This window comes from Orcinus orca, chromosome 13, assembly GCF_937001465.1.
Source record: "Orcinus orca chromosome 13, mOrcOrc1.1, whole genome shotgun sequence".
NCBI lineage: Eukaryota > Metazoa > Chordata > Mammalia > Artiodactyla > Delphinidae > Orcinus > Orcinus orca.
In genome coordinates, this window is record NC_064571.1 from 65,544,414 (window position 1) to 65,570,235 (window position 25,822).

Below are 25,822 nucleotides of genomic sequence, written 5' to 3' on the forward strand. Positions count from 1 at the left end.
AATTGCTAATTATAGATCTACCTTTGGGCAGTTTCAGCAGCCAAATTAAAAAATACCTGAAAAAAAGAAAAAGAGGGAAGGAAAAAAAAACACAAAAACTTGAGTGACCAGAACAATGGCAACTCAAATTTAAATGTGGGTCGAGATGGGTAGTGCCCCAGGAACTTGTTAAAAGCAAACATAAACGCCCACTGTAGGAACATATCTTAAAATGAGATCTGGAGGAATTCTAGAAACGAAATTCCAGTGACTATTTACTCATAATCAGAAATCACAAAATGTACAAGGAAATAAGCCACAATCAGCACAAAAATCAAACTGCAGTCTCAGTCCAGTAACAACTGAGATTATTACACTTATATTCTGTACCTTATGATTCCAGTCTATTGAATATGCATAAATAAAGATGCCATTGAAATTATGACTAGCTGATAGAAGACTTAATATAGTAAGACTAGGGAGAGGTGAAAAAAATTGAAACATAACTTTTAGATTTAAAAAATATGTAACATTTGAAATGGGTAACCCCAAAGATGACAGCAGGTATAGCAGAGCTCAACAGAGAATTAGTAAACTGGAAGAAACTGCCCCATATGCAGCACAGAGAGACAAGGAAGAATATGAGAGAGAAATTAAGAGACTGAGAAAGTTTAAGAGTTGTCTAACCACACCTATAAAATGAGAGCTGGGGAGAGGAAATAGTCAAAGAAAAAAATGACTAAGAATCTTCCAAAAGGAAAGAACATGAGTCCTCACATCCCAATAAATCCCAAGATAAATTTTTTAAATCTAAAAAGAATCGAGAGATTACCTATAAAGGAACAAGAATCAAACCATCAGCTGATTTATCAACAATTAACAAGGGAAGCCAGAAGACCATGGAACAATGGCTTCGAATTGCTTACAAAACAGCCGTCAAGCTACAACTGCACACCCAGAAAAATTCAATGAAATCAAGACCCTCGCCACAGGAATTTCTGGAAGTGGCATTTCTAGAAAAATTTTCCCAAAGACACTGTGTAAAATGCAAGTAGGAATGGTGAGCAACAACAAAAAAAGGGTCAAAATGTGGTAAGATCTAAATAAGTATTAACTGTATAAAGCAACAATAACGTTTAATTTGTAGGATTAAAGTTTTTTTAATTCAAATGTTGAAAAATAACAGCCCAGACCTCTGGAAGGAGTGATCCAAGTATAAGCATCCCAGGGCTTATACTGTTTGGTAGGAGGGTTAAAAATACTAAATACCTTTGCCTTTGTTAATTTAAATATACGTGTTTATTTGGGGTAAATATCTAGGCTAATCACTAAGAACGGAAATGGAGTATATCATCCAAAGCACTGGGGGTGCGGGGGAGGGACAGCAGAAAAAGAGATAATCCAAAAGGAGAACCAAAAAAAAAAGACCAAAAAATCAAGTACAAATAGTAAGCACAAAATGACAATAAAAATTAGATCACCCTACGTGGAAAATATCCAAAGAGTTTTATAAATGAGTCCTACCAAACATCCAATCTTATACAAAATTTTCTCAAGAAAGGACTGAGGAGGAACACCCTCCCCCCATCTCATTCTATTACGCTAACATCACCTTAATACCCAAATCATAGCAAAACAGTGTGAGAAAGCACCAGTCTCACTCATGAATACAGATGCAAACTCAGAGCACTGAAAGATTAAAAAAGACATCATGGCCAAGTGAAGTTTATTATACGAATGCAAGGTTGTTCCAACATTAGCAAATCTTTTAATATAATTCCCCACATTAAAGATAAAAGGAAACCATATGATCAATTCAAATGATCCAATTCAACATCTGTAACAGATACTCTTGGCATTCTAGCAATACAAGGGATCTCCTTTAACTTGATAAAGGCTAATTACAAAAAAAACCTACAGCAAATGAGGTGCTCAACAATTAAAGGCTAAAAGAACTCTCCTCGAAAGAAGGAACCAAACCCACTATCACTACTTCTGCCTCACAATGAGCTGGCGGCCCCAGCCAATGCAGTAAGGCATAAAACTTACAGATGTGAAGGTCAGAAAAATAATCTCTCTCCAAGATATACTTCTATATAGAAAACCTAAAAGAATCAGACAACGTACCAGAATTAGGTGAGCTGAGCAAAGTTTCAGTGTACAAAAAACATGCAACCTCATTTCTACAAGAAAGCATGTTTGAAAATGAGATTTTAGGGAAAATTCCATTACTACAGCAACCGGGAATATTAAGTCAATAGATCTTACAAAAGATGTGCAAGAACCTCATGAAGACAGTTATAAAAACATGTTAAAAGACATGAAAGATCTAAATAAATGGAGGGACATATTTATGGATAAGAAGAGTCAATATCAAAAAGATGCACATTCATCTCAAAATGTTATACTGATTCAATGCAATAATCAAAATTCCAGGCAAGTTTCTAGAAAAAAGTGTGACAAGTTGATTGTATAGTTATATGGAAATGCAGCTGAACAAAGAGGGAGGAACTGCCTACCAAGACTTACTATGCAATTATAGTACTTAAGGTATTGACTCGAGGATGGAGACCAGCATAACAGGATAGAAAATCCAGAAACAGACTTACATATATTTAGAAATTTGCATATGACAAATATGGTATCACAGTTCGGGGGTAGGGGGTAGAGGTGGGGTTTGTCAATAAACAGCACTAAGCCAGTAAGTTACCCATATGTAAAATAAATATTATAAAATCACACCATACCCAAAAATCAATTCCAGGTGCACTAAACAAATGTGAATGGAAAAGCTTTTAGGAAAGTATCTTAGAGCAATGAGAGAGGGAAGGATTTCTTAAACAAGATAATTTATAAAGGAAAACATTGATCAATTTAACTACTCTATACAAGTTGTTTTAAACTCTTGTGATGAGAGATATCTGTAAAAAATAAATAAATAAAAAGTCATCTCATATAGTAGAGTGTGTGAAAAAACTTTTTAAAACAAATAGTTTTGTAAAACAAAACTTACCCTTAAAGACAAGTGGTGGGCTTCCCTGGTGGTGCAGTGGTTGGGAGTCCGCCCGCCGATGTAGGGGACACGGGTTCGTGCCCCGGTCCGGGAAGATCCCACATGCCTCAGAGCGGCTGGGCCTGTGAGCCATGGCCACTGAGCCTGTGCGTCCAGAGCCTGTGCTCCACAGTGGGAGAGGCCGCAGTGGTGAGAGGCCCACGTACCGCAAGTTTAAAAAAAAAAGACAAGTGGAACACTTGGATGTTTCCTTATTCCATTCTATAAAAACTTAGTATCTGACAGAAGACTCACACAGAAGTGCTCATCACAAAACTGCTGGAACAGCAAAACGCTGGAAGCAACCGAAATGCCCATCACCAAGAGAACAGAGGTATATTCACAAAATGGAATACTGTAAGAAGGAAGAATAAATGAATGCCAGCTATGAAGCAACAGAGCTATCAGTGGCTCTCAAAGAGTGGCCCCGAGACCAACAGCATCAGCATCACCTGCAAGGTTGTTAACCAGGCCTCCTCCCAAGACCTACTGAATAAGTCAGTCTACAGTGGGGCCCAGCAAGCCGTGGTTTTAAAAGGGCTTCAGGTGAATCTGATAGACTCAAGTTTGAGAGCCACTGTTACAAAGGGCAGAAGAGCTACTCTCAGAAGAATACAAACAATATACTTATTTTATACTTTGAAAATAAGTCAAAAAAAACAGCTACTGAATTAACAGTGTTCAGAAGAACCAAAACACATGGTAAAGTTATAATAAAAAAAGAAAAGAGAGAGAGAGAGAGAGAAGTAGGGAATGATTCATACAAATTACGCATGGGAGGAGCCACATAGAGTGCCTCTACGATAACGGTAGTGTTTTACCCAGTTAGGCAGTGGGTATGAGCACTTTGGTTTTTCGTTATTACCCTTTAAACTCTGTAATAAACTATTTTGTAAATATGATTTCTAACACAAAAATGCAGAGCTGGAATAGGAAAAAAGTTTGAGAACATAAACAATTATGAACATAAAATATAGCCCATATGAACTCAATTCTAACAAAAGGCCTAGAAAACTATTTAAGTACATAGCAGGTGTTGGATATTTATAGACTATTAAATGTTTACAGTGATTCATAGCCTTCTTCATTCTATTCTCCTGAATTTTTCACAATGCACAGAACAATCCAAAAAGAAATATTTCTTATAGAAAGTATAAACAAAGAGTCTATAATTTGGTGCCCACTTCACCATCACTCCCATCTTTAAGCTTAATCTTTTTTCCAGACTTGAAATTCAAATCCTCATTAAACACACAGTATAGCCTAAGGGAAGATAATGGTTTTCAATTCTGGTCTTAACATGTATTTTTCTTCTCCAATTTTCCAAGAAATACTTTCACGGAAATCTGTTCAGTTCTGTTTAATTACTTCTCACACCTCCATATCAAGGTATCTAGCCAGTAAGAAGTGATTTTTTAAAGTGAAACCAAAAGAAAACCCCAAAGATTACATATGTAAGATCTACTATTAGGTAAAACTGCACAACAAAAAGTCTTATAAATCATACAGGGACTGCCCCAAGAAACTCATTTGTTTCTAATTTATTTTCTCCGTTAGCAATGTGTTGCTAAAAATCACGAGAGAATAAAGCATCCCTCCTATGAATTAATTCCTATCCATTTGGAACATGGGAACCCAAAGGCCGGCTTCAGCATCCAAAGAAAGGCAATTATGCACGATGAGCAAAGGAGGTGGTTTAAGGTCGCACTGCCAAGAAACGACACATTCCAGTGGATTCAAACCACCCTCTTAAAATTTTGGCATTCTATGGTATAAAAATAAAACCCAAGTTCATTGAAAAGCAAAGCTTGCCACCTGCTGCCCAACGGCATAATCATAAAAGTTCAACTTGTGTCCATATGTTTCGACTCGAATCCTTTTATGAATCGATTGGTATAGATGTTTGCATTTTCTGTATTCATCATTACGTCTTTTTTTTTTTAAGAATGCCAGCCCCCGTTTTTAACTAAATGCTATTTCAAACCCTTTACAAAATCAGCTATAACCAGTGTTATAACCAGCCTAAAACAAAAGCAAAAACCCAACTTCCAAACTATCATACATGTTGTGTATATAATAAATCGACCAAACTGCAGTTGTGTTTATTATAGTATCCAGACCAGGGAAGAATTCCTTTGAAAACGTGCCAGCATTGTCCCGGGCTTCCATGGCCTGTCATCATTCTAGAGGATGTGGGATACTAAATCCATTTTCTGATCCAGGCAGACTTTAAAATCCAAATATTAATAGTTTAACTGAAGTTTATATACATTTATATTACAAAGTTTTAGGCAGCAACCCCGCCAACCAAAAAGAAAAAACTCACCTCCGAGATTTCACCAGTGCTTTGTCAGCGCTAAACATTTAAACTCTTAAGTATCTTAATTGTATTAATTTTGGCAAGCATTTTCATAGGTTAAAATACTTCCACTATTTTTTCATTTGAATTTATTCTAAGAAAATCTGAGAAGTAAAACCATTTAGCCTTTTTTTTCCCTTAAACAAAGACAACAAACCTTCCAATTTTGCCTTATCCTTCTAACTCCATAGATTGGTGTATCTAGGCCCCTCAGAGAAAAAAAAGAAAAAAAAGAATACAAAGCACTCTTAGGAAGAAAGTGAAACTTTGAATTTAGGGAAAAAATACCGTCTGAGAGAAAAACAGATGTCTTGAAAACCTGTCACAAGCCGGATCAACAGAGGAAAAGTGCAAGCGTTCCTCCCCATGCTCGCCTTGCGCCCAGGAAGCTGGGCAGGTGGGATTCTTGGGAGCTTTATAAAGAAGCAGCCTCATCACACCACATGGATAACACTTGAGGCCCCTTTGAAATACACCTTTAAAGGCTTTTGCCTGCGGAACTTGTCCATATGCAAAATAGCACCAACGCTCGTTGAAGTTTTTTACCCGTCTGGGAACTACTTTAAAGCAGACAATAGAAAATAATTCATTTTCAAGACAGATGGCACCATAATGTTGCACTGTTTTCTAGTGTGCATTTTCTCCTAAACACTAGAGGCAGCGTCTCCATACAAAAGGAAGCCCATCCAGCTGAAGCCAGTTAGCATTCAGATTCTGCTCTTCCTGGGAAATATCACAAACACGAAGTGCCCCTCTTCTTTTCTGTGGCTGGCTTACCCTATTCTTCAAAAACTCTACAGGAGCTATCAACTCATGCACTATTGTTGCTCAGTGTTTCCAGTCTGGCAAAAATCTCTTTTCTCATTCCTATTTAATTGCCCACACCTGCAGTGGTTTGAGTTTGAAAGGCTAGTTAGGGGTTAGTGAGATCTTCCCACAGTACTGTCTACGAGTCAGAAGGATGCCTGGCATGATATTACAGCAGGCTAATCATCTAATTAACTGATTTCAGGCCTGTTAAAACCAGAACTGGACTTTCATGGAACAGGTCAAATATTTGATTTAATATCAATAGAGGGAATTGCACTGCAGATGCTTTCTCCTATAAAAATATAGCTCTTTACTGAAAAACAAATAAAAATTTAACTCCTCATTCTAGAAATACTAGAAAGGGAGGCGAGAAACATAACAGATATGGATTATTCACTGAAATTGAAGAATCTTTAGTTTAGCCACTAACACAGTACCTGGCACATAGTAAGTACTCAATAAAAATACTTGAGATTCAAAGTCCCAAATCATTTCCTTTGGTTTCTTGCCAAAGAATTCCTAATGGACCTTGGACCAAATCCTTCCTTTTTTAAAGACCATCCTTTGAACATGAAGATGATATACATAAGTTTTTTTTAAAAGAAGCACAGTATTTCCTTTCTGCGTTTGGAAAGTATTTCTGATTCTGTGAAAGACAACACTACTGTTACTATCAAGTAGCATGTTGCTGGACTGATTACTTCACTAAGTAAATCATATAACTTTTCCTAGCAACCCTAGGCCCTAACAACTAAATTAAACAACAAAGGTAAGTCACTTCTGAAACAAAACTGCATTATTTATTATTTAACACTGCACAATAAATAATAATGCAATTGTTTCAGACTTTAATTCTTTTTATTACATTATTTTAAATAATAACTAATGAGACCAACTAGAAACTAGATAATGCGATCCAACTAGAAAGATATTGAGCCTATCAACATGCAGGTTGTTACACAGACCTGTGTGTGTGTGTGTGTGTGTGTGTGTGTGTGTGTGCGCATATGCACATGTGCGTATGCGCGTGTGCACACACAACTATCCAAGGCTCCTTTCCAGCTCATCAGTAAAGACATCATGGAAGATGTGGGACTTCAGTCCTAGTGGAGGAGGCATATAGGTGAGTTGATCACTCCTAGCATAGCATGAAAACCACAGAGAAGATGCACAGATGCTGGAAGGGGCAAAAATAACGTGAACGGCAAAAGCTGTCAACCAACAAACGTAAAGGTAGGAAACTGAAGTCTGATGAACATTTGAAAAAGTAAAAAGGGACCTTGATTTTTGTATACAGCATGATGAAATGTCCCCAAATACGTTCTGAAGTGTTAGCTTGATCAACACAAAAGAAAATAGAATCTGGTTCTGATTACAGGTGGGTGAATTTAAATCCAGGGATAAAGTGGGGTAAGGAGAAGGAAGCTTTCAAAGACAGTCCCGCATTTTCCCATTCCTCAGGTGGATGGTCATGTATCATTTGATTTAACATATCTAGAGAGAGAGAAACATACATATACTTCCTTAGCCTGGATCCAAAGGAACTGTTTTCTTGACTTGTAGTCTGTATTCCTTCTGTTTTACAGAAAATCAGATTTGCTCTCAGGAAGTTACTATGAGGGGTAGGTAGCCTGCAAAGCCGGCTCCTTCAGGCATCGCTTTCTCTAATCTGCCCATCAACCCCTGGGCCTCCCCTCACGTGTTCACAGCACGCTACCTGACCTGGCTTCGCACAGGTGAGTCTTATGTTTCTTTAGTGATATCTCTCATTTCTCAACTCTCAAAGATCCTCTCCCCAATTGTCAGGGCTTTCCATAATCTGAATCTACCCAACCCATCTCATTTCCTACTCTTCTTCAATGCCCCCTCATGAGATTAATCTCCCACTTGTCCTATGGAAACAGGAGACTCATTTCCACCATATCTCTATCTTGTTACTGCCTTTACTTAAAGGCCAGCTTCTCCTTCACTTTTCTAAGTCCTCCAGATTCTAGTATGTTTTCCCTTACTCCTGTCCCCACTGATGGCCCCTTTCCTGATTCTTCGCTTGAATTTATAATTTACCAGTCAGCTGGGTATTATCCTATATTATTAACTATTTATCAGGCATTTTAGCCTGATCCCTCCAACTGGAGTGCCTAGAACATTACCTGGCACGTGGCTGGCACTCAATAAACATTTGTCTACAGACTAAATGGATCAACTATAGTAAATTAAAATTTTGGATTGTGGAGGTGAGGAGAACAGAGCTTCTAACTTCATTAAGGTGAGCCTGGGTTAAGGCAACCAGTTCAAAATGCCTGAGAACTATTTAGGCTTGGAAAGTTGTAGACGGTTCGGGAGAACCTAAAGATGTCTGCCTGTGTCAATCCACAAGCCTCTTATAGGAGAGAAGAATTATGAAATAAATTACCCAATGAGTCATAGATTGTATTCTTGTCCTCATGTGCAAGTGGGATTTTTCAGAAATCCAATTTAAGAAGTTTCTTCCAAATGGGGATATAAAAAGATTCAATAAATACTAATAACATTCTTTGCATACAAGGGCTTCCCCCTCTGAGAGTTCTTGAAATGTTTAACAAAGAGATCTTTAATATGAAAAGAGCTCTTACAAATTAAAAAATAAATAATTATAAGAACATGTAATATAAATTACATGTAATTTAAATGAGGCAAAGAATGTAAATAGATTATCCACATAAAAATACAGAGGGCTAATGAACGTGGAAAATGTTCTACCTCAATTTAAAAAAACCAAGAAAAAATTGAAATTATTCCGTGAGCATGTGATAATATCATACTTCATAGGAATATTCAAAACCTCTAAGACTTTACAGACTATAATTTATCAAAGTCTTATTTGACAGTGACCACACTTACTCTGTTCAAAACATTAAGGATCTGAAGCAATCTAATAAACATGTCACTGACTAACATATTTACTTCCACATAAAAATCACTACATTAAATTAATACAAAACAATATTGCAGCAAAGAAATTAATCAAGGAGATTGCAAAGTGTTTCAACCTTGAGTAAAATATTTCTAATATAGGCACACTAAATTTTCCTACTATTTAGATTCCCAGGTCCCCTTTCAAGACATTAAGCCAATTAAGTTGTGAAATGCTTGCCTCATACCTGGAAATGAGTTTCTTAAGAATTTTTTTTTTTTATTCCTTCAAATAGCTTACTTAAACCAGGAGGAGCCACAGGAATGGAAGAGAAACAGAAAGAGAAAGAGTTCCACAAAAAGTCAAGGAGGAAAAGGGTTATTTATGCCCAGGGAATGAGAAATGGAAAAGAGTGCTTCCTTTCAAATTTCTTTTCTCAAAGTAAAGCACATTCTAATCTCCTCAAAATGTCCATGTCATCTTCCTGTTTGAGTTAAGAACATCCTTCCTAGAAATATAATTAGGAAGGATTAGCTGCTGCATAAAGAGGCTTTGAACAAATTAAGAAAGAATGATGTCTCACTTTAGGTTCTGTCCATCAAATCTCCAAATACTGGGACTTGGCAAAACACCAACATCAGGCAAAAAAAAAAAAAAGGCGGCGCTTTAAAGCAATAAAAGTGATACCCGTGTCAATAAAGCCCTAAAATGAGAATTTTAAAACATAATTTCTGTATCTGTGGCAGAGATACTAATTTTTAAAGATTTAGGACAGCTTCTACATTGGTAACTTACTATAATGAACTGTCACACAGAATACATTTTGACTAAATGAATCTTGATTGTTTTGAAAATAAACAACTTTTTGTCAAACAAGAGTGGTTTACTTGAGAATTCATGCAATGACTAAAATTTTTCACTCCTCCACCCTTTTTTTTTTTTTTTTTTTTTTTTTGCGGTACGCGGGCCTCTCACTGTTGTGGCCTCTCCCGTTGCGGAGCACAGGCTCCGGACGCACAGGCTCAGCGGCCATGGTTCACGGGCCCAGCCGCTCCGCGGCATGTGGGATCTTCCCGGACCGGGGCACGAACCCGTGTTCCCTACATCGGCAGGCAGACTCTCAACCACTGCGCCACCAGGGAAGCCCAATTTTTTTTTTCTTTTCTTTTTTTTGTTTTCCCTCCACCCTTTTAATTTATATTTTGGGCTTCAAAATTACTGTGCAATTTTTTTATTATTATGGTAAAAGAATCAGACCATGGCATATAAAAGATAGCAAGGACTAAGAACATGGACTCAGAGGTCAGGTTCAAGTCACAGCTCTGCTGCTACCTTCCCGTGTGACTCTGGGTAAGGTATTTGCCCCTTTAAGCAATAAAACTTTATGATCTGTGGTGGTTGAAAATTCTGGATGATGAAAAAAAAATCTGTATCTAATACATTCTCGTTCTATTTTCTGCTATGCTCAAATAACTTTCAAAAGAGACAAGTACACAAGACGAATTCTATTCAAAGATATTGATAAAATATTTCTTCTGTGTTTTGGTTAAGAGCTATAACTCCATGAATCACAGCACTCTGGAATCATATGAACTCTAAGTGAAAAATAACTGAAGTCTGTCTGAATGTCCTTGTTTGCTTTCTATGAGACTTGAGCCAATCTTGTGTCAAGGTTCAAATCAACTAATATTTAATTAAATACTCATGAGTATTAGGAAATTCAAGCTCATAAACTGGCTTTATAGTGTCAGTTTCAGTAATTTTCCCAAGAGACTGGCTGCCTGGGCTCTGCAGTCACTTTCTTGTTTGTTAATGCGCCTTGTGTCTATGACAGGCATTCTAGGAAGTGTAAGGAGCAAGGAGATTTGGCACTGCAACGTCAAGAAGATAATATCCAGAGAACTAAGTGGAATCTAATCAATTCAAGTTCCTATAACATTCAGAGACATACAGAAAGCGAGTCCCATCATCACCTAGAGGTACCACAGAAGAATGGGATGGATGCAGGGCTGAACTACTGTCCTGTAATAGTGAGCGGGATGACTGAGTGAACTTGTGCCTACTCTGATCAGTGATTTATTGAACTTGTCTCTTCTGATTACTTTGGGGAAATGGAGGCAGCTTAGAAGATAGGTTAATATCCGCATTCCTGTGTGATCAGACTTTCCGATTCAGAGCAGTCATATCATCACCTACGTTTTTCCGTTCATCAAGTAAGCACTGTGCTTGGTACAGTAAATCACAGAAATTGAAATGAATGCTATGAAGGGAGGAGGTGAGGAGATATGGTGCTAGGAAAGCATCTTTCAGGGAGTAAGGGGGGTGGCAGGGAATGCTTTCCCTAGGAAACGGAGACCAGTGGAACAAGCAGGTGTTAACAGGGAAGACGAACATGTATGGCACATGTAGCTGCAGACAGAGAAAATGTGTCAGGAAGGAGCTGGGCAGACTCAAGGAGCTGCCTGTGACATGGTGACAGGCTGGGCAAGGGGAGACCATGGAGTCCCATCCCCTAGGATGCACTGAGAAGCCAGTGAGGCACTTATGCAGAGCAGGACAAGACTCACATTTTGAAAAGATCCCTCTAGTTTGAACTAAACTTCATAAAGTCCCCAGCACCTGGCATACAGGGGACAGTCAGACCCTTTCTGCTCCACTCATGGAAAAGCCCCCCAAACTCTAATGGGTACAGGAACAATCTCCAATCCAATTTAATTTCACCCAGTCTTGCTGGTTCCTCCTGCTATCCTGCATAAACGCGAGAACATCTTGTTCAAAAACTGCAGTCCTGAAAAATGACAGATATTTTTTCCTGGATTAGCAAATTGAGGCTTTCTCTTCTCCACAGTGTTTAAGTAGACCTTCTTTCCACTTACAAGTTCTTGTCTCTGGACCCCCAGGATCAGCTATTTCTGCTAGGTCATCTCTAGTATGATTAACAGATAAATAGGTAAAAACTATACTCAACCTTGAAAACCTCAGTGAAGATATACTAACTGTAGGCATATTTACCACACACGTTATTTAACTCAAATTTTTATTTCCTATTGGTGCCTATTTTGTATTATGTGAGGTGTACTTGTCACCTCCCTCACACAGCACTCACGTCTTATAGGTTCTTTATCCTAATCCCAGGCAACTCCAGGGCAGAGAACTGCTATAAAAATTTAGTCTTCTAATTTAGTCTTCACTTCTCTCAAACATAAACAAATACCTAAGCCAAGGAAAACAAGGAGAGAGGATTTAGTGCAACCCCAGAGGCACCTTGGAAGGATCCACAGGCAGTATCTATGGAATGCCAAACATATCCAAAGGTAAAGAGGAATCTTTACTTTCATCTGCATAACACCCACAGTCAGGCCCTAAAAACCATTCTCGTGCTTGGCATCAACCATGCAGGCCAGGCTAAAGCTCATGGACTCCACGTGGCAGCCAGACTGTGCTCTGCTCCAATTGCTTATCAGTGGCTTCGTGTGTGTTTCAATCCCAGTCCTATGGTCCGTTCACAGCAAGTGCTCTGACAACTAATTAATTCAACTTTCAGTGCACAGATTTATTTCATCCTATAAGAATAATCACATGGGAAATACTTTATCAGACTCGACGGCCCCAGTCTAACTGTTGAAGGGAGGGATACTCCTAGCCCTCTCCCCACTCCTCCCCACGCCTGTCCACCCCCCTTCCTCACTGCCCCACCCAAGAGAGTTGCAATCAGAGTCCACAGGCCACTTTGTCTAGTGGGTGGGGCCATTATATGTCAAAAGTGGTGTTGACTTTTCAACCCCTAGTTCCATGAGGCGAAGGGCATGAGGAGAGCCAGCCCCTCCTGGTGCCTGGCCATGTCTGGCCTATTGATCTCTTGGTTTCCCCCCTTCCATTCACCACAAGTGCCTGAGTGTCCTGGTCCCAAGATTTCAGAGAACACTGGGGGCCATTTTTAGACCTTAAATCTACGTGAAGTGTTTAAACCTAACAATTGTAAGAGTCATAAGGGCTGTGTCTGCTCTTCACTGAAGGGGACTGTGCCGACTACTTATCAATACCCTCCCTTCTGATTAAAGCTCACCCGTGAGTAGCAGAGAAGACCGCCAGGACAGGACCGGGTCCCTGGTAAAAGTCTGTGGTAGCCAGAATAACAGCCCCCCCAAAGATGTCCACATCCTACTCCCCAGAAGCTCTGACTATGCTAGGTTATGGAGCAAAAGGAAATTAAAGTTGCAGATGGAATTAAAGCTGCTAATCAGCTTACCTTGCAATGGAGAAATTACCTTGGACTACTCAAGTGGGTCCAACGTCAGTACAAGTGTCCTTAAAAGTAGAAGAGGGACGCAGAAGAAAGAACCAGAGACTGGCAGTGAGACAGACTCAGCCCGAGATTATCAGCTTTGACAATGGAGAAAGGGCCACGAGACACAGAATGCAGGCAACCTCTAGAAGCTGGAAAGGGCAAGGAAACAGGCTCTCCCCTTGAGCCTTCAGAGGAAGGCAGCCCTGCCAACATCATCATTTTAGCCCAGTGAGACCCATTTCAGGCTTCCGACCCCAGAATTATGAGAACAAACGTGCACTGTTTGAAGTCACTAAATTTGTGGTCGTTTGTTACAGCAGTGATAGGAAACTAATGAGAATGCCATCAAAGCAAGAGGCAGTATACAGAGGTTAACTTCACAGGCTGCCTAAATTTGAATCTTGACCCTACACTTATTAGCTGAGTGCATTTGGGCAAATTTTTTTTTTTTTTTTTTTTTTTTTTTGCGGTACGCGGGCCTCTAACTGTTGTGGCCCCTCCCGTTGCGGAGCACAGGCTCCGGACGCGCAGGCTCAGCGGCCATGGCTCACGGGCCCAGCCGCTCCGCGGCATGTGGGATCTTCCCGGACCGGGGCACGAACCCGTGTCCCCTGCATCGGCAGGCGGACTCTCAACCACTGCGCCACCAGGGAAGCCCCTGGGCAAATTATTTAACCCTGTGCACCTGAATTGCGTCATCATATGAAATGGGGATGATAATAACAATAATGATAAATATCTATCTCACATTCCTTTGAGAGCGTTAAATGAGATAATACTCAAGAAGTAATTAAAACTGTGCCTGGCGCAGAATAAACACTCAGTAAATATTAACTATTATTATTACTATACTGCACCAAACACCATCCTGATTTCTTGCAATTAAATTGGAGAGCAAACTCTCCCAGCACTTACCCTTTTCAATCACAGACTTTGAGTTTCCACATAATTCCTTATATACCTTTGTCCAGAACTTAAACCCAGTCAGATACTGGTTGGATCTCAAAACCACTCTTGGCCAAGACTTCCTTGTGGGACCCAGTAAGATGCAGACAGCATGGAGTACAAAGTGACCTCCCCGACTCTTCCCCTGTCTCTCCACCCCAACTCCACAGTCCACTCTTCCTGACAAGTCCTGCTCAGGAGGAAAAAGTTCCTTGCTCCCAGCTCCTCAGACACTCTGTCACCCCATCCCTTCTCTCATGTGCCTGTCTCTCTCAAAGAGCCAACAGATACCAACATGATCAAACTTCACACAACGGATTGTGAAGTCCTTCTCAAACCCTGACATTGTTGTAACTAGTTGGGCTTGTTTTTCTGGTGACTTAGATTCACAAAGGTCTTTTTCTGGAATTTGCACATATACCTATGCACACGGCATTCTTCATAAGAGCCAACAACTGGAAAAATTCCAAACATCCATCAAGAGCAGAACAAATGATAAGTCGCAGTATACTCATACGATGGAATCATCTCTGGAATGTAAATGTGAACTGCAGCCACACATAATTACGTCGATGAATCTCAGACATGATGGTGAGTGAAAATATACACGCCGTATGATTCATTTCTATAGAGTTCAAAACAGACAGAACTGATCTCTGGTGTTAGAAGTCAAGATAGTGGCTCCCTTTAGGGAAAAGATAAAGGGCAAATCTAGGAAAAAGGGGGTTTTGTGGTGCTGGCAACGTTCTACTCGTTGACGTGGATGGCAGTTCCACGTGTGTGCGATAATCGCCAGGCGTGTGCACTTTTGATTTCTCTACTCTTCTGTATATAATTTCAATTTAACTCCTACTTTTAAAAAAAGTTTAGGGGACTTCCCTGGTGGTCCAGTGGTTAAAACTCTGTGCTTCCAATGCAGCGGGTGTGGGTTCAATCCCTGGTCGGGGAACTAAGATCCCACATGCCGTGCGGTGTGCGGCCAAAAAATAAATAAATAAATTGGCTTTTAGAAAGTTAGACTAATAACAAATTGAATTAAAGTCTATTTCTAAAAAAAAAAAGTTTAAAAAGCATGCACATAAAACGATAAAATCAGTCATCGGTTCACATGTTTAGTTCCCATAGCATCCATAAAGTGTCATGAGCGTTAAAATCCCCAGATTGAGTTCCTTTTCTTCAACTTTCTACCACTTTGCCTTTTTTTTCCCCCACATCATAAAGTAAGGCTCAAAACCTTCATCTTACAGACCTGTTGGGCAAATACGACAAGGAAGGCAGAGTATTGTGCGAATGTACAGGGCTTTACGAAGGCAAATGGTATTATTCCAAGAGAATAAGGTCCCTCCTGCACTATCAGTATTCAGGAAACAATCCTTGGACAGGGACTTAGGCATTCATACTTTTTTCTCCAGGAAAAACTCAACAAAAATGTATTAAACGTTTATTGTAGCCCTTCTGTGTACCTAGGTAGATAAAACAGATGTTTGTGCAGTAAGCATGATGACAATGGTTAAGTATAGGAAGCACAGAAGAAAAACATGGGGGAGGGCCAGCAGAGTGGGGGGTCAACACTAAGCAAGGGCCCCCCACAGTCTGAGAGATCATTTGGGGAAATCGTCTATTCACGTACTGACCATTTCCTTGGCTACTTTAATAAATTCAGACAAGGTCGCAACCTCAGCTATTAGTGCACAAGAAGCTTGAAACGTCTCCCTAAAATTGCACCTGTTGGTGTAGTTTTATAACGAGTTTTTTTTTTCCTTTAGGAGTAGTGTGAGAGAGTCCAAGTAAAGCGAATGAGCTTATATTTGTTGTTGTTGCTGTTAATCTGGAGAGCAGAATACTTCAAGGAACATTCCACGAAGTCTCCCATCCTTGTACATATCATAGCATATAGTTTTTTTAAGGTTCAAACAACCACAGGGACAGGAAGCTAAGAACTGGAAAGAGATAAAGGACAGTGTAGCACCTTCTTCTCCCTGGCACAGACATCACTCGCCACTGCTTCCTATCAACCGACCCGTGGTAAATGTGAAGTATGCATTTCTCGAGACCTTTGAAAGTGGAACCCATTATCTCAATGTGGATTTTAAGGGGCCCTCCCCTATAGTTAGAAAATATCTGGCGCAGTATAAGCTCACTTGATAAACAGAGAACATATCTGAATTATGCCTGTCTTAAAAGAGACCATTTTCTAACTTGCTTCTTTTCTCTTTACCCCATCCCTGAGGAGACGATGACAGAAAAGACATCAATGACATTAGGTAAGTATAGGCCCCCTCCACTGGTTTGAGACAGGAAAAAACTATTTTTTCCAGAGAAACTAACCACCATCCTTTGAAACATAAAATGATGAAAATAGCCATCACCAGGGAAGAAAAAAGACTGGATACATGTGAGCTCTTGAGATAGATTTGACATCCACATCCTGAGTGAAACCAGACTTCCTTCTCAAGCTCAAAGAGCGGTGACTGGGCACATTGTGTCCTGCAAAAGTGCCTCCTCCTTACACAGTACAGATAACAGCTCCCCATTTGGCAAAGCAGTGGTCATTTGCACCTACATTCTCTAAACAAGCAGAAGACATCAGCAGCTGAAGAATGTCCCTTACGACCTCTGCCTCATGGGCCCATGGTCAGTGCCTGTAACACCCATCATGATTAACAAGGATAAAGACAGACATTTCACACAAGTTGAAACAGCCTCACTGAGCAGCGCTGAGGACTGAAAACAAATTCTTGTGGGAAACTTCAACATACATGTGAAAAATGATACTGACAGGTGATGAAAAAGCTCTGGAAAACTGAGCAGTTTTGATTTTTGCTCCTCTGTGGAGTTCCTGGCCACAACATATAAGCATTAACACCTTTTTACATATAGGACTAAAGACAGACACTGGGGGTGCACCTGTGACCTAACAGCGGCAATTCTTCGCTGAATACGTGGACAGCTATACATGAACAACATCTACAGGATGCAATTATGAAAGTAACCTGAAGTGTTAATAGGAACTTTCTAAGGAATGCAGTATTATCAAGGGACATAGAAGTTCAAAGAATGAGAAAAGTGAGGACCAAAATTTGTATACAGGAAGATGAGGCATCATTTGGTCTTTTCTTTAGCTCATGGAGGATCCATGATGTGGCCCGGAAAACTGGAAAAAGGAACGCCATAATAATAAACTTCCACGGAAAGCATGAATGGAAGTACCAACTACAGCAATGACTACTGCCAGAATGCCCTGACCAAGGTCCTTCCAAACCAGTACCTGACCAAGTGGCCAGGCATGTACCACTGATACCCACTTGCTTTTAGTCCCTGCTGGGGAACAGAGGATGATCTTGGCTATTCATCTATAAAGCTCTGTCAGAAATCATGCATTCACCAAGTATCAACCACCATCAAAGACCGTGGAGATCCATGATATTACCAAGAAAGATTGGAAGACAGTAGGACAGAAAGACCTCCACGCCCTCCCTTTCGCCCACAGTCCCATGCCTGGGTAGTATCTGATTCTCTTTTTCTTTGCCTCCCACATTTGAGTAGGCGCCAAGATCTTTCATTAACAACACCTCCCGAGTTCATGTCCTTCCTCTAGGTGACCAGCACCACTACCCCCGTTACAGAGCCACCCTCCAATTACCACTAGTTCTAATCCATTTTAGATGCTGCAGCCAGATTAATCTCCCAAGGCAGAAGAAAAATCGTAGCAGCCTTCCTCCTTGAAACTTTCTCTTTTTTGTTACTCTTCATTACAGAAAATTTCAAAAATACATAAAGGTAGAGAGAATTGTGTAAGAACTGTGTGCCTATCATCCAGCTTCAATAATTAGCCCCTCATGGCCAATCTTGTTACCGCCATACCTCAACCCACTGGATAACTGCAATCAAAGCTCAGACATCACACAATGTCATCTGTAAATACTTTAATATTATTCCCCTTCCTTACATAACTACAAGGTCATCAGCACAGCCCCCCAAAATCAACAATCATCAAATTTCCAAATCAATGTCAGCATTCTCATGGTTCTCCTATCATCATTATCTTTTTTCTTTTATTTACAGTGTGCTTGCATCAGGAGAAACATAATTTAAATATTGTGATTGGTTAATATGTTTCCTAAACCTCTTTTTTTTAACACCTTTATTGGAGTATAATTGCTTTACAATGGTGTGTTAGTTTCTGCTTTATAACAAAGTGAATCAGCTATACAAACACATATATCCACATATCCCCTCCCTCTTGCATCTCCCTCCCACCCTCCCTATCCCACCCCTCTAGGTGGTCACAAAGCACCGAGCTGTTCTCCCTCTGCTATGCGGCTGCTTCCCACTAGCTATTGGTTTTACGTTTGGTAGTGTATATATGTCCATGCCACTCTCTCACTTTGTCCCAGCTTACCCTTCCCCCTCCCCGTGTCCTCAGGTCCATTCTCTAGTAGGTCTGCGTCTTTATTCCCGTCCTGCCCCTAGGTTCTTCATGACCTTTTTTTTTTTAGATTCCATATATATGTGTTAGCATATGGTATTTGTTTTTCTCTTCCTGACTTACTTCACTCTGTATGACAGACCCTAAGTCCAACCACCTCACTACAAATAACTCAATTTCGTTTCTTTTTATGGCTGAGTAATAATCCATTGTATCTATGTGCCACATCTTCTTTATCCATTCATCTGTCGATGGACACTTAGGTTGCTTCCATGTCCTGGCTATTGTAAATAGAACTGTAATGAACATTGTGGTTTAAACCTCTTTTAAGCTATAGGTTCCCCCTTCGTTACTTTTTCTATTTTGTCTTGTTGGGTCTTTTTGGAATTGTCTTGTTGAAATCTTAGTCTTTAACTTGGTTTTTAACCAACCTTTAAAAACTTTCATTACCACTAGTCTTCATTTATATCAAGTTCCATTCAAATCATATCTAAATGTGGTCATTTTCAAATATGTTCACAAATTCTTTGATATTTCTCTCTTCAAACAATACAGCTTATTAACTACAGTCCCTCTGAGAGTGGACTCAACTTAGTGACTCACTTCTAATGAGTAGAATAAGGCAGAGGTAAAGGTGTGTCATTTTCAAGACTCAGAAGGCCCCGTGGCTTGAGGATCACTTGCTCGGGGAGAAGCCAGCAGCCATGTCGTAAGGATGCTCAGGCAGCTCTGCAGAGAGGTCCGTGGGGAAAGGAAGTGAAGCCTTCTGCCAATAGCCATGGCAGTGAGTCACCTTGGCAGTAGGTTCTCTGGCTCCAGTCGAGCCACCCCTGCTGACTGCAACCTCATGAGAGACTCTGAGCCAGAGCTTCCAGCTAAGCACCTCCTGGATTCCTGACCCACAGAGACTGTCAGACAATAAATTTTTATTGTTTTAGGCTGCCAAGTTTGTGGGGACCTATTACACATCAGTAGATAACAAAGCAGTCTTTCTAGTGTCACATCATTGCTTTTCCTAGAAATGCTCTTCTCCAGTTCTTTGTGGTCAAGTTTAACCATCTTTTCAAGCTCAGAGATAACACTCTCCAGAGCCGTCCCTAGTCCTCCACATCCCCAATGCTCCAAAATCTATCAACAATTGCTCCCTCCTTTGATTTTTCTAGAGAACTTTGTATCTGGTTCTAAGCCAAGCTGTCTAAAACCAATTTGGCCAAAGTAAAACCAATTCGTCCAACCCCCACCTGCCTAAGATGTGTAGTTTTAACATTACAGTTTTACTAAAGTTGCTATTCCTCAAACAGCCCAGGCAGGCTCCCGCTGGGGCCTCTGCCCTAGCCCCACACTTCTCCATGATTCACACCCTCACCTCCTCCGGGCCTTTGCTTAAATGTCACCTTCTCAGCAGAACCTTCCCTGAAAGTATTTAAAACCACCAGGGCCCTCACTCCTTCCCATCCCACACCCACCCTGCACTCCCTGTCCATTACTGCAGTTTTATTTTCTCCACAGCACTTACCGCAATCTAACATATGTTTTAATTACACCACTCATCAATCGTCTCCCCCCTTCCAGACTGTAGGCTCCAGAAAGGCAGACATTATGTTTAGTTTTCAGTGCTACATCCTGAGCCCCTAGAACAACGCACGGTACGTAGCATGTGCTCAATAAAAACCTGAATAAATGATCAAGACTGCAGCATTTCATATGCCACACAACGGATGCAACACTAACTACACATTTTGATATTTTAGGTGCCTTTATGTCTACAAGCATTTTAAGAAGGCTTAATTTCCTCCTTCACTAAACAAAAACCAAACCAAACCTGAAACACCCTAAAGTAGGCAATATTACAAATAGGTAACTTAAGAACTGTTACATTTCTCAAAAGGAGTCAAAATGGTCCTATCATATGTGCCTCCTTGACAGTCTAAATTTCAGGTGATCGTGTCATTACCTAAATTCATCAGTGGGCCAACTGTACCCCTTCCTTTGTACCCCTCTCAAGTGATAGCTCATCTATCGTTTCAAAATCTCCTTAAGAGCAGAACTGGATCTTGTACATCTTAATACTCCCTGCAGTACCCAGATAACAGGGCAACTGACAAAAGTTTATGAGGAAAACATCAGAATTGTTAGCATCTTGGGCCATCTCTTCTCCTCACCCCAAAGCACGCAGTAGGCACGCCCATAAACACATGCCTATAACAATGCGATCGTAAAAACCATCTTCATTCAGCAGATGAGGTCTCTGAAGCAAATTATCTAATGACTTTTATTTTCCCAAAGCCAAGTTGGAGCTGAAACCTTAGCCTCCCCCTTGACTCACAACATTCTTATCTAAATTACACTGCTGCTACCAAAAAAAGAAAAAAGGGGGAGGGGGGAAAAGGTTGTTCCTTTATCTGACATCTGACATATGGTTCTCACTAACAATCCACATATATACATCATAGAGGGTCAAATTCTAACAGGGGATGGTGATATTCAGGATAAATAATGTCGCTTGTAAATGACTTCACAGCTTATGTAAGTAATAATGCTAGAAAAAAAATAACTGCAATGCACAGTAATCTGACTCTTGATTGCCAAGGCATAGCTCAACACAGAATTGTTCTTTGTTTTTAAGATCCAGAACAGTGCAGGAAGAGAAATGTCTAGCTATGATATAATCAATGCTTTATATTATTTCAAAGACACATGTTCTGACACAAAAAAACACTACTATCCTTTAGAGAAGGGGTCAGCAAACTACGCTTCAGGGGCCAAAGCTGGCCCACACAGGCTGTTTCTGTATGGCCCATAAGCTAAGCATGATTTTTACATTTTTAAATGGTTGAGAAAAAAAATCAAAAGAATAATATTGCGTGCCATGAAATTTATATGAAACTCAAATTTCAACATCCATCAATAAAGTTTTATTAGAGCACTCACACTCATTCACTTAAGCATTATCTATGGCTGCTTTTGTGCTAAGGAGGGCAGAATTGAGAAGCTGCAACAGAAACCATATGTCCCACAAAGCTACAAATAGTTACTATCTGGCCCTTTACAGAGAAAGTCTGCCACCCTTTACACTTCAGGGCATGGATGCTGGAGCCTGGCTGCCTCCATTTAAAGCCTAATATGTGTTCTCCTTATTCTGCCTCTATTTAAATCCTAACACTTATTATTCACTTATTAACTGTGGACCCTGAATACATTACTTAAGCACTCTGTACCTCAGTTTCCTCATCTGTAAAATGGGGTTTATCATGGCACCTACCTGATGGGGTATCACTGTGAGTTATAAATGAACAATCATACAAAGCATGTGAAACAGTACCCAGCATGCAGTAAGCAGTTACTAAGTACTGGCTATAACTACAATTCCTTCTTCTTGAGGGCTGCAGGATGTGTTTTCCAGTTGAAATGGTAGCAAAGTACTTAGATTCCAGCACAGCCTCCCAAATCTCTTTATCATGGTAGAATTGAAGAATGAGGCAAGAAGAAATGAGAGGGAAAAAATGAAAAAAGGAAAGAAGAGGACTGAGGAGGGAACAAGAGAAAGGAAAAAGTTATCAGGACCCCACTCATCAGGGACAGTAGGTGGCCTACTCAAAGGGGAAGTATAAATTAGGATAATTTCATCTGTAGTAACAGATTAAATAACTTCTGTGGGCTGACGGGATACTAATCACCAGGTGGAAGCTATCCCGGGGGGTTGGTGGGGAAAGCATTCAAAATTCCAAGCAAGTGACTTACAAATGAACTGCTGGGTCATTTTTAAGTTGAGAACTTCCTGTATTTTACATTCCTAGACAAATGACAAGTGATAGCTGCAGTAATTCTGCATCTTGTTATCCATGTAGAGTAGCTAATTAAAAGGAAACAATTTGTGTAAGGACCCTGTCCTTACAGAGTTCTCATTTTGTTCAGAATAGCACTTACTTCCTAACGCTAAGAAAAAAAAACCATGCTCCCATAAATAAAACACAAGCTCATTCACCAAAAATGGACCTGCATGGCCAACTGGGAGGAAAACATGGTGTTTAATAGAAGATACACTTAACCTGCTACCAAGGTGGAGAAATTCTCTTTCCCAGGACTCACTTTCACTTGAATACCTTCTCTGTGGAAAGATGAGTTCCTACCTTTTCCATGTACCTTTAAAAATCACACTCACTGTTTCTCCTTTTCAATTATGACTTCAAAAACTCTATAGCACCCCCCACCTCGAAAAAAGAGAATTGTTTAACTCACAACTCCACCATAACCAAACAACTACCTTTATTATTCCCTTCCAACCTTGATCCCCTTAATCCTCACTACTGCTTTGCTTAATGCTTATGGTAAATCTTCCCTGCAGAGGCTAAACACACATATCAAGTATTTTTAAGACACTTGATGTGTAAACATAACATGTAAAACCTTAAGAAAAGGAAGGAAAGAAGAAAAGGAAAGAAGGACATTACTATCCAAGTGATTTCTGCAAATTGTGCGGGAAAAGAAGAGTGATTTAAAGCAATGCACTTAAGATGCTCCTGAGCTGGAGGCAAGTTCAAAACACTCACTGAGAATGTATCTGCTGGGAGAGTCCCACTGAAGGCTTCGGCTTGAGGGTCAAGGTCATCTGGGCCACAGGACTGACTCTTGGTAGAGTGTCTGCCTTCTTAGATGAAGTGTGCTTTGCTGCTTGCTCAGGAGGGACCCAGGAGGAAGCAGCCACAGGATTCTGCCCTCCAAACACTGGTGACGAGGTGTCCTGGGCAGCTGTTGTCTCACAGGCTTTGCCCTTGGTCCCTGGTTTACACACACAGAGTTGAGGCCGGAGACACATCCCTCCATTCTGACATGGAGGAACACAGCTTGCTGCAGAAAGAAATAGAAGACACACTTTGAAGAAAAGCATTGTAGACCTTACTAATTCTTCCAGAGGCTTACCAGTAGCATCGGGCTATCCCTCAATAAAACAAAATGATGATGATGTTGATGATGATGACGATAATAGATAATATTTATTAACGGCTTCCTATGTGCCAGGCATTATTCTAATAGATATCGACAAATTTAACCCCCCAGCAACTATTTTAAGTAGATATTTTATTTTGCTCATTTTACTGATGAAGAAAGAGGCACTGGGGTTATATAATTTGCCAAAGGTCACACAATCATTAGTAAATAGAAGAGTTGGGATTTGAATTCAAGTGAACTGGCTCCAAAGTCATCATTCTTAACCGCTTTGCTATGGCTGCCACTCAGAAGTGCATCAGAAATACAGGGAAATAAAAGAACGTATTCTGCCCTTCTTTTTAAGTTGTGTTCTGTGGCTTAAGTTTAAATTTTAGGTATCCAAACAACATTTGGCAAAAAACAAAAGCCCAATTCCAAACCCAAACTCCCAAAAGTGTTACAGCCTTCATCTTGCATAAGCTATCAGAGCTTGGAGTGACTGTTTCAGAAATCTAGTCCAACCTTTTTTTTTTTTTTTGAGAGAAAATCCAAGGGCAGAAAGGTTGAGAGTCAACCTTTATATATATATATATATACACACACACACACACACACATATATATACAAACACACACATATATACGTATATATATATATATATGCATAGATTTTTTTCTTTTTTTAAGCAAGTACATCCCTAATCTTATAACAAAAGGCAACCAAAAAGAAACAACCTCTTTATCTCCTATTAACTAGGATGCATGTACTTTGAATCACCAGACTTGTGGCCAAGCAGTTTTAAAGTTAGCAGGGCTATGGGTCACGGGTAGGGTGAGTGGATTTTATCATAGGCAAGGTCCCCTGGGAGTTTAGATGTTACTGACTTAAATTTTATGAACATCATAGGCCTATGGACATGATTCCTTTCTTTATTTGTCCAAATTAATTTATTTAAATGAACCTTTTGCTATCAGCCCACCTTTGACTTAAACTCTTTGTCCTGAGGCAGATCCCAGTACTAAATCTCCCATAAAATTCAGCACAGGGTTCAGTCTACAAACAATCACAAAACAGATGAGGAATATGAACCAGAGGAGGCTCAGTTATGGAGGAACCAAATGACCAAGACCTAAAATCCCTGAAACCTACTGATTTTCTATAAACAAGAGAAGATACTTTTCCTATCTCCCTACAATTCCTATTAATTACAGCAAATAATGATAACAAACGGCTGTCAAGTGTCAGAATACTAGGCTGACAAATTTTCTAAAAATTTGGAAGGATTCTTGGGAGAAAAAAAATAAAAGGAAAGAAAAATGCAGCCAGCTCCTGAGGTGACCTTGGGGTAAGTTACTTAAGCTTGGCCTCTGCACCTGTACAAGTCCAGGGGCAGGGGGGAGGGCAGTAGCTGCTTGTTCTAAAATGGTCCCTGAGGGCTCTTTCCATATTAGGCTTCTAGAATTCAAAGTCAAAAACTATGCAATGCTAAAGTTCACGATTCTAATTTATCAGCGTTTTCCTGGCCGAGTGATGAACATTAGGTCCCTACTCGGCCACGGTTATTTATGCAATGTCACAGGAATGGAAATGGGTTCCACCCAGAGAGAACAGAAGTGGCCACAAGCGAGGACTGGATCGGGCTTTCAAAGCTGAGACTCTGCCAGAGATCACCACCCCCCCCAGGCACTTTCATGTATACATTCTCTTCATGCTTTCAATTAGAAACATGTTTCAGTTTAACATCTGAGAATGATTTCCACTTCTCCTCCCTCCCAAGGTGTACTGCAAATGTCTACAAATCTACCAGGACGGCTGCACCGAGCGGCTCACAAAAGCTGGTACCTAGATGGAAGCCAAGCATGGAAATCTTCCCCAAACCACCGAGAATATGCAACAAGGGCCTATCTTGAGGAGGACGTGGATGGGTTAGAAGGATAACAGGGTAGCGATTTTCTTTTAACTCTTCAAATTTTGCACGTCGTAGGGTGAGGGGAGTGGGGAAAGAATAATTAAGGAAAAAAATAACTTTAAACTCACACAGAAAAGAACATAACAGTACGACTATATACAATAACACCCTTTCACACTAAGTCTGAAAAGACAAGGAGAATGATTAGACAATTTCCTCTTCCACCTTC

At 40.1% G+C, this 25,822-nt stretch overlaps 1 protein-coding gene across 8 annotated transcripts in view; it reads right to left on the reverse strand.

The window, feature by feature from the left end:
* LTBP1 (latent transforming growth factor beta binding protein 1) overlaps positions 1-25,822 on the reverse strand; it is a 423,263-nt gene that overhangs the window by 344,172 nt on the left and 53,269 nt on the right. For all 8 annotated transcript variants that reach the window (XM_033425264.2, XM_033425268.2, XM_033425269.2 and 5 more), the window contains exon 3: positions 23,306-23,603. In XM_033425264.2, the coding sequence (XP_033281155.2) occupies positions 23,306-23,603 (298 nt within the window). The remainder of the gene's footprint in view (positions 1-23,305; positions 23,604-25,822) is intronic.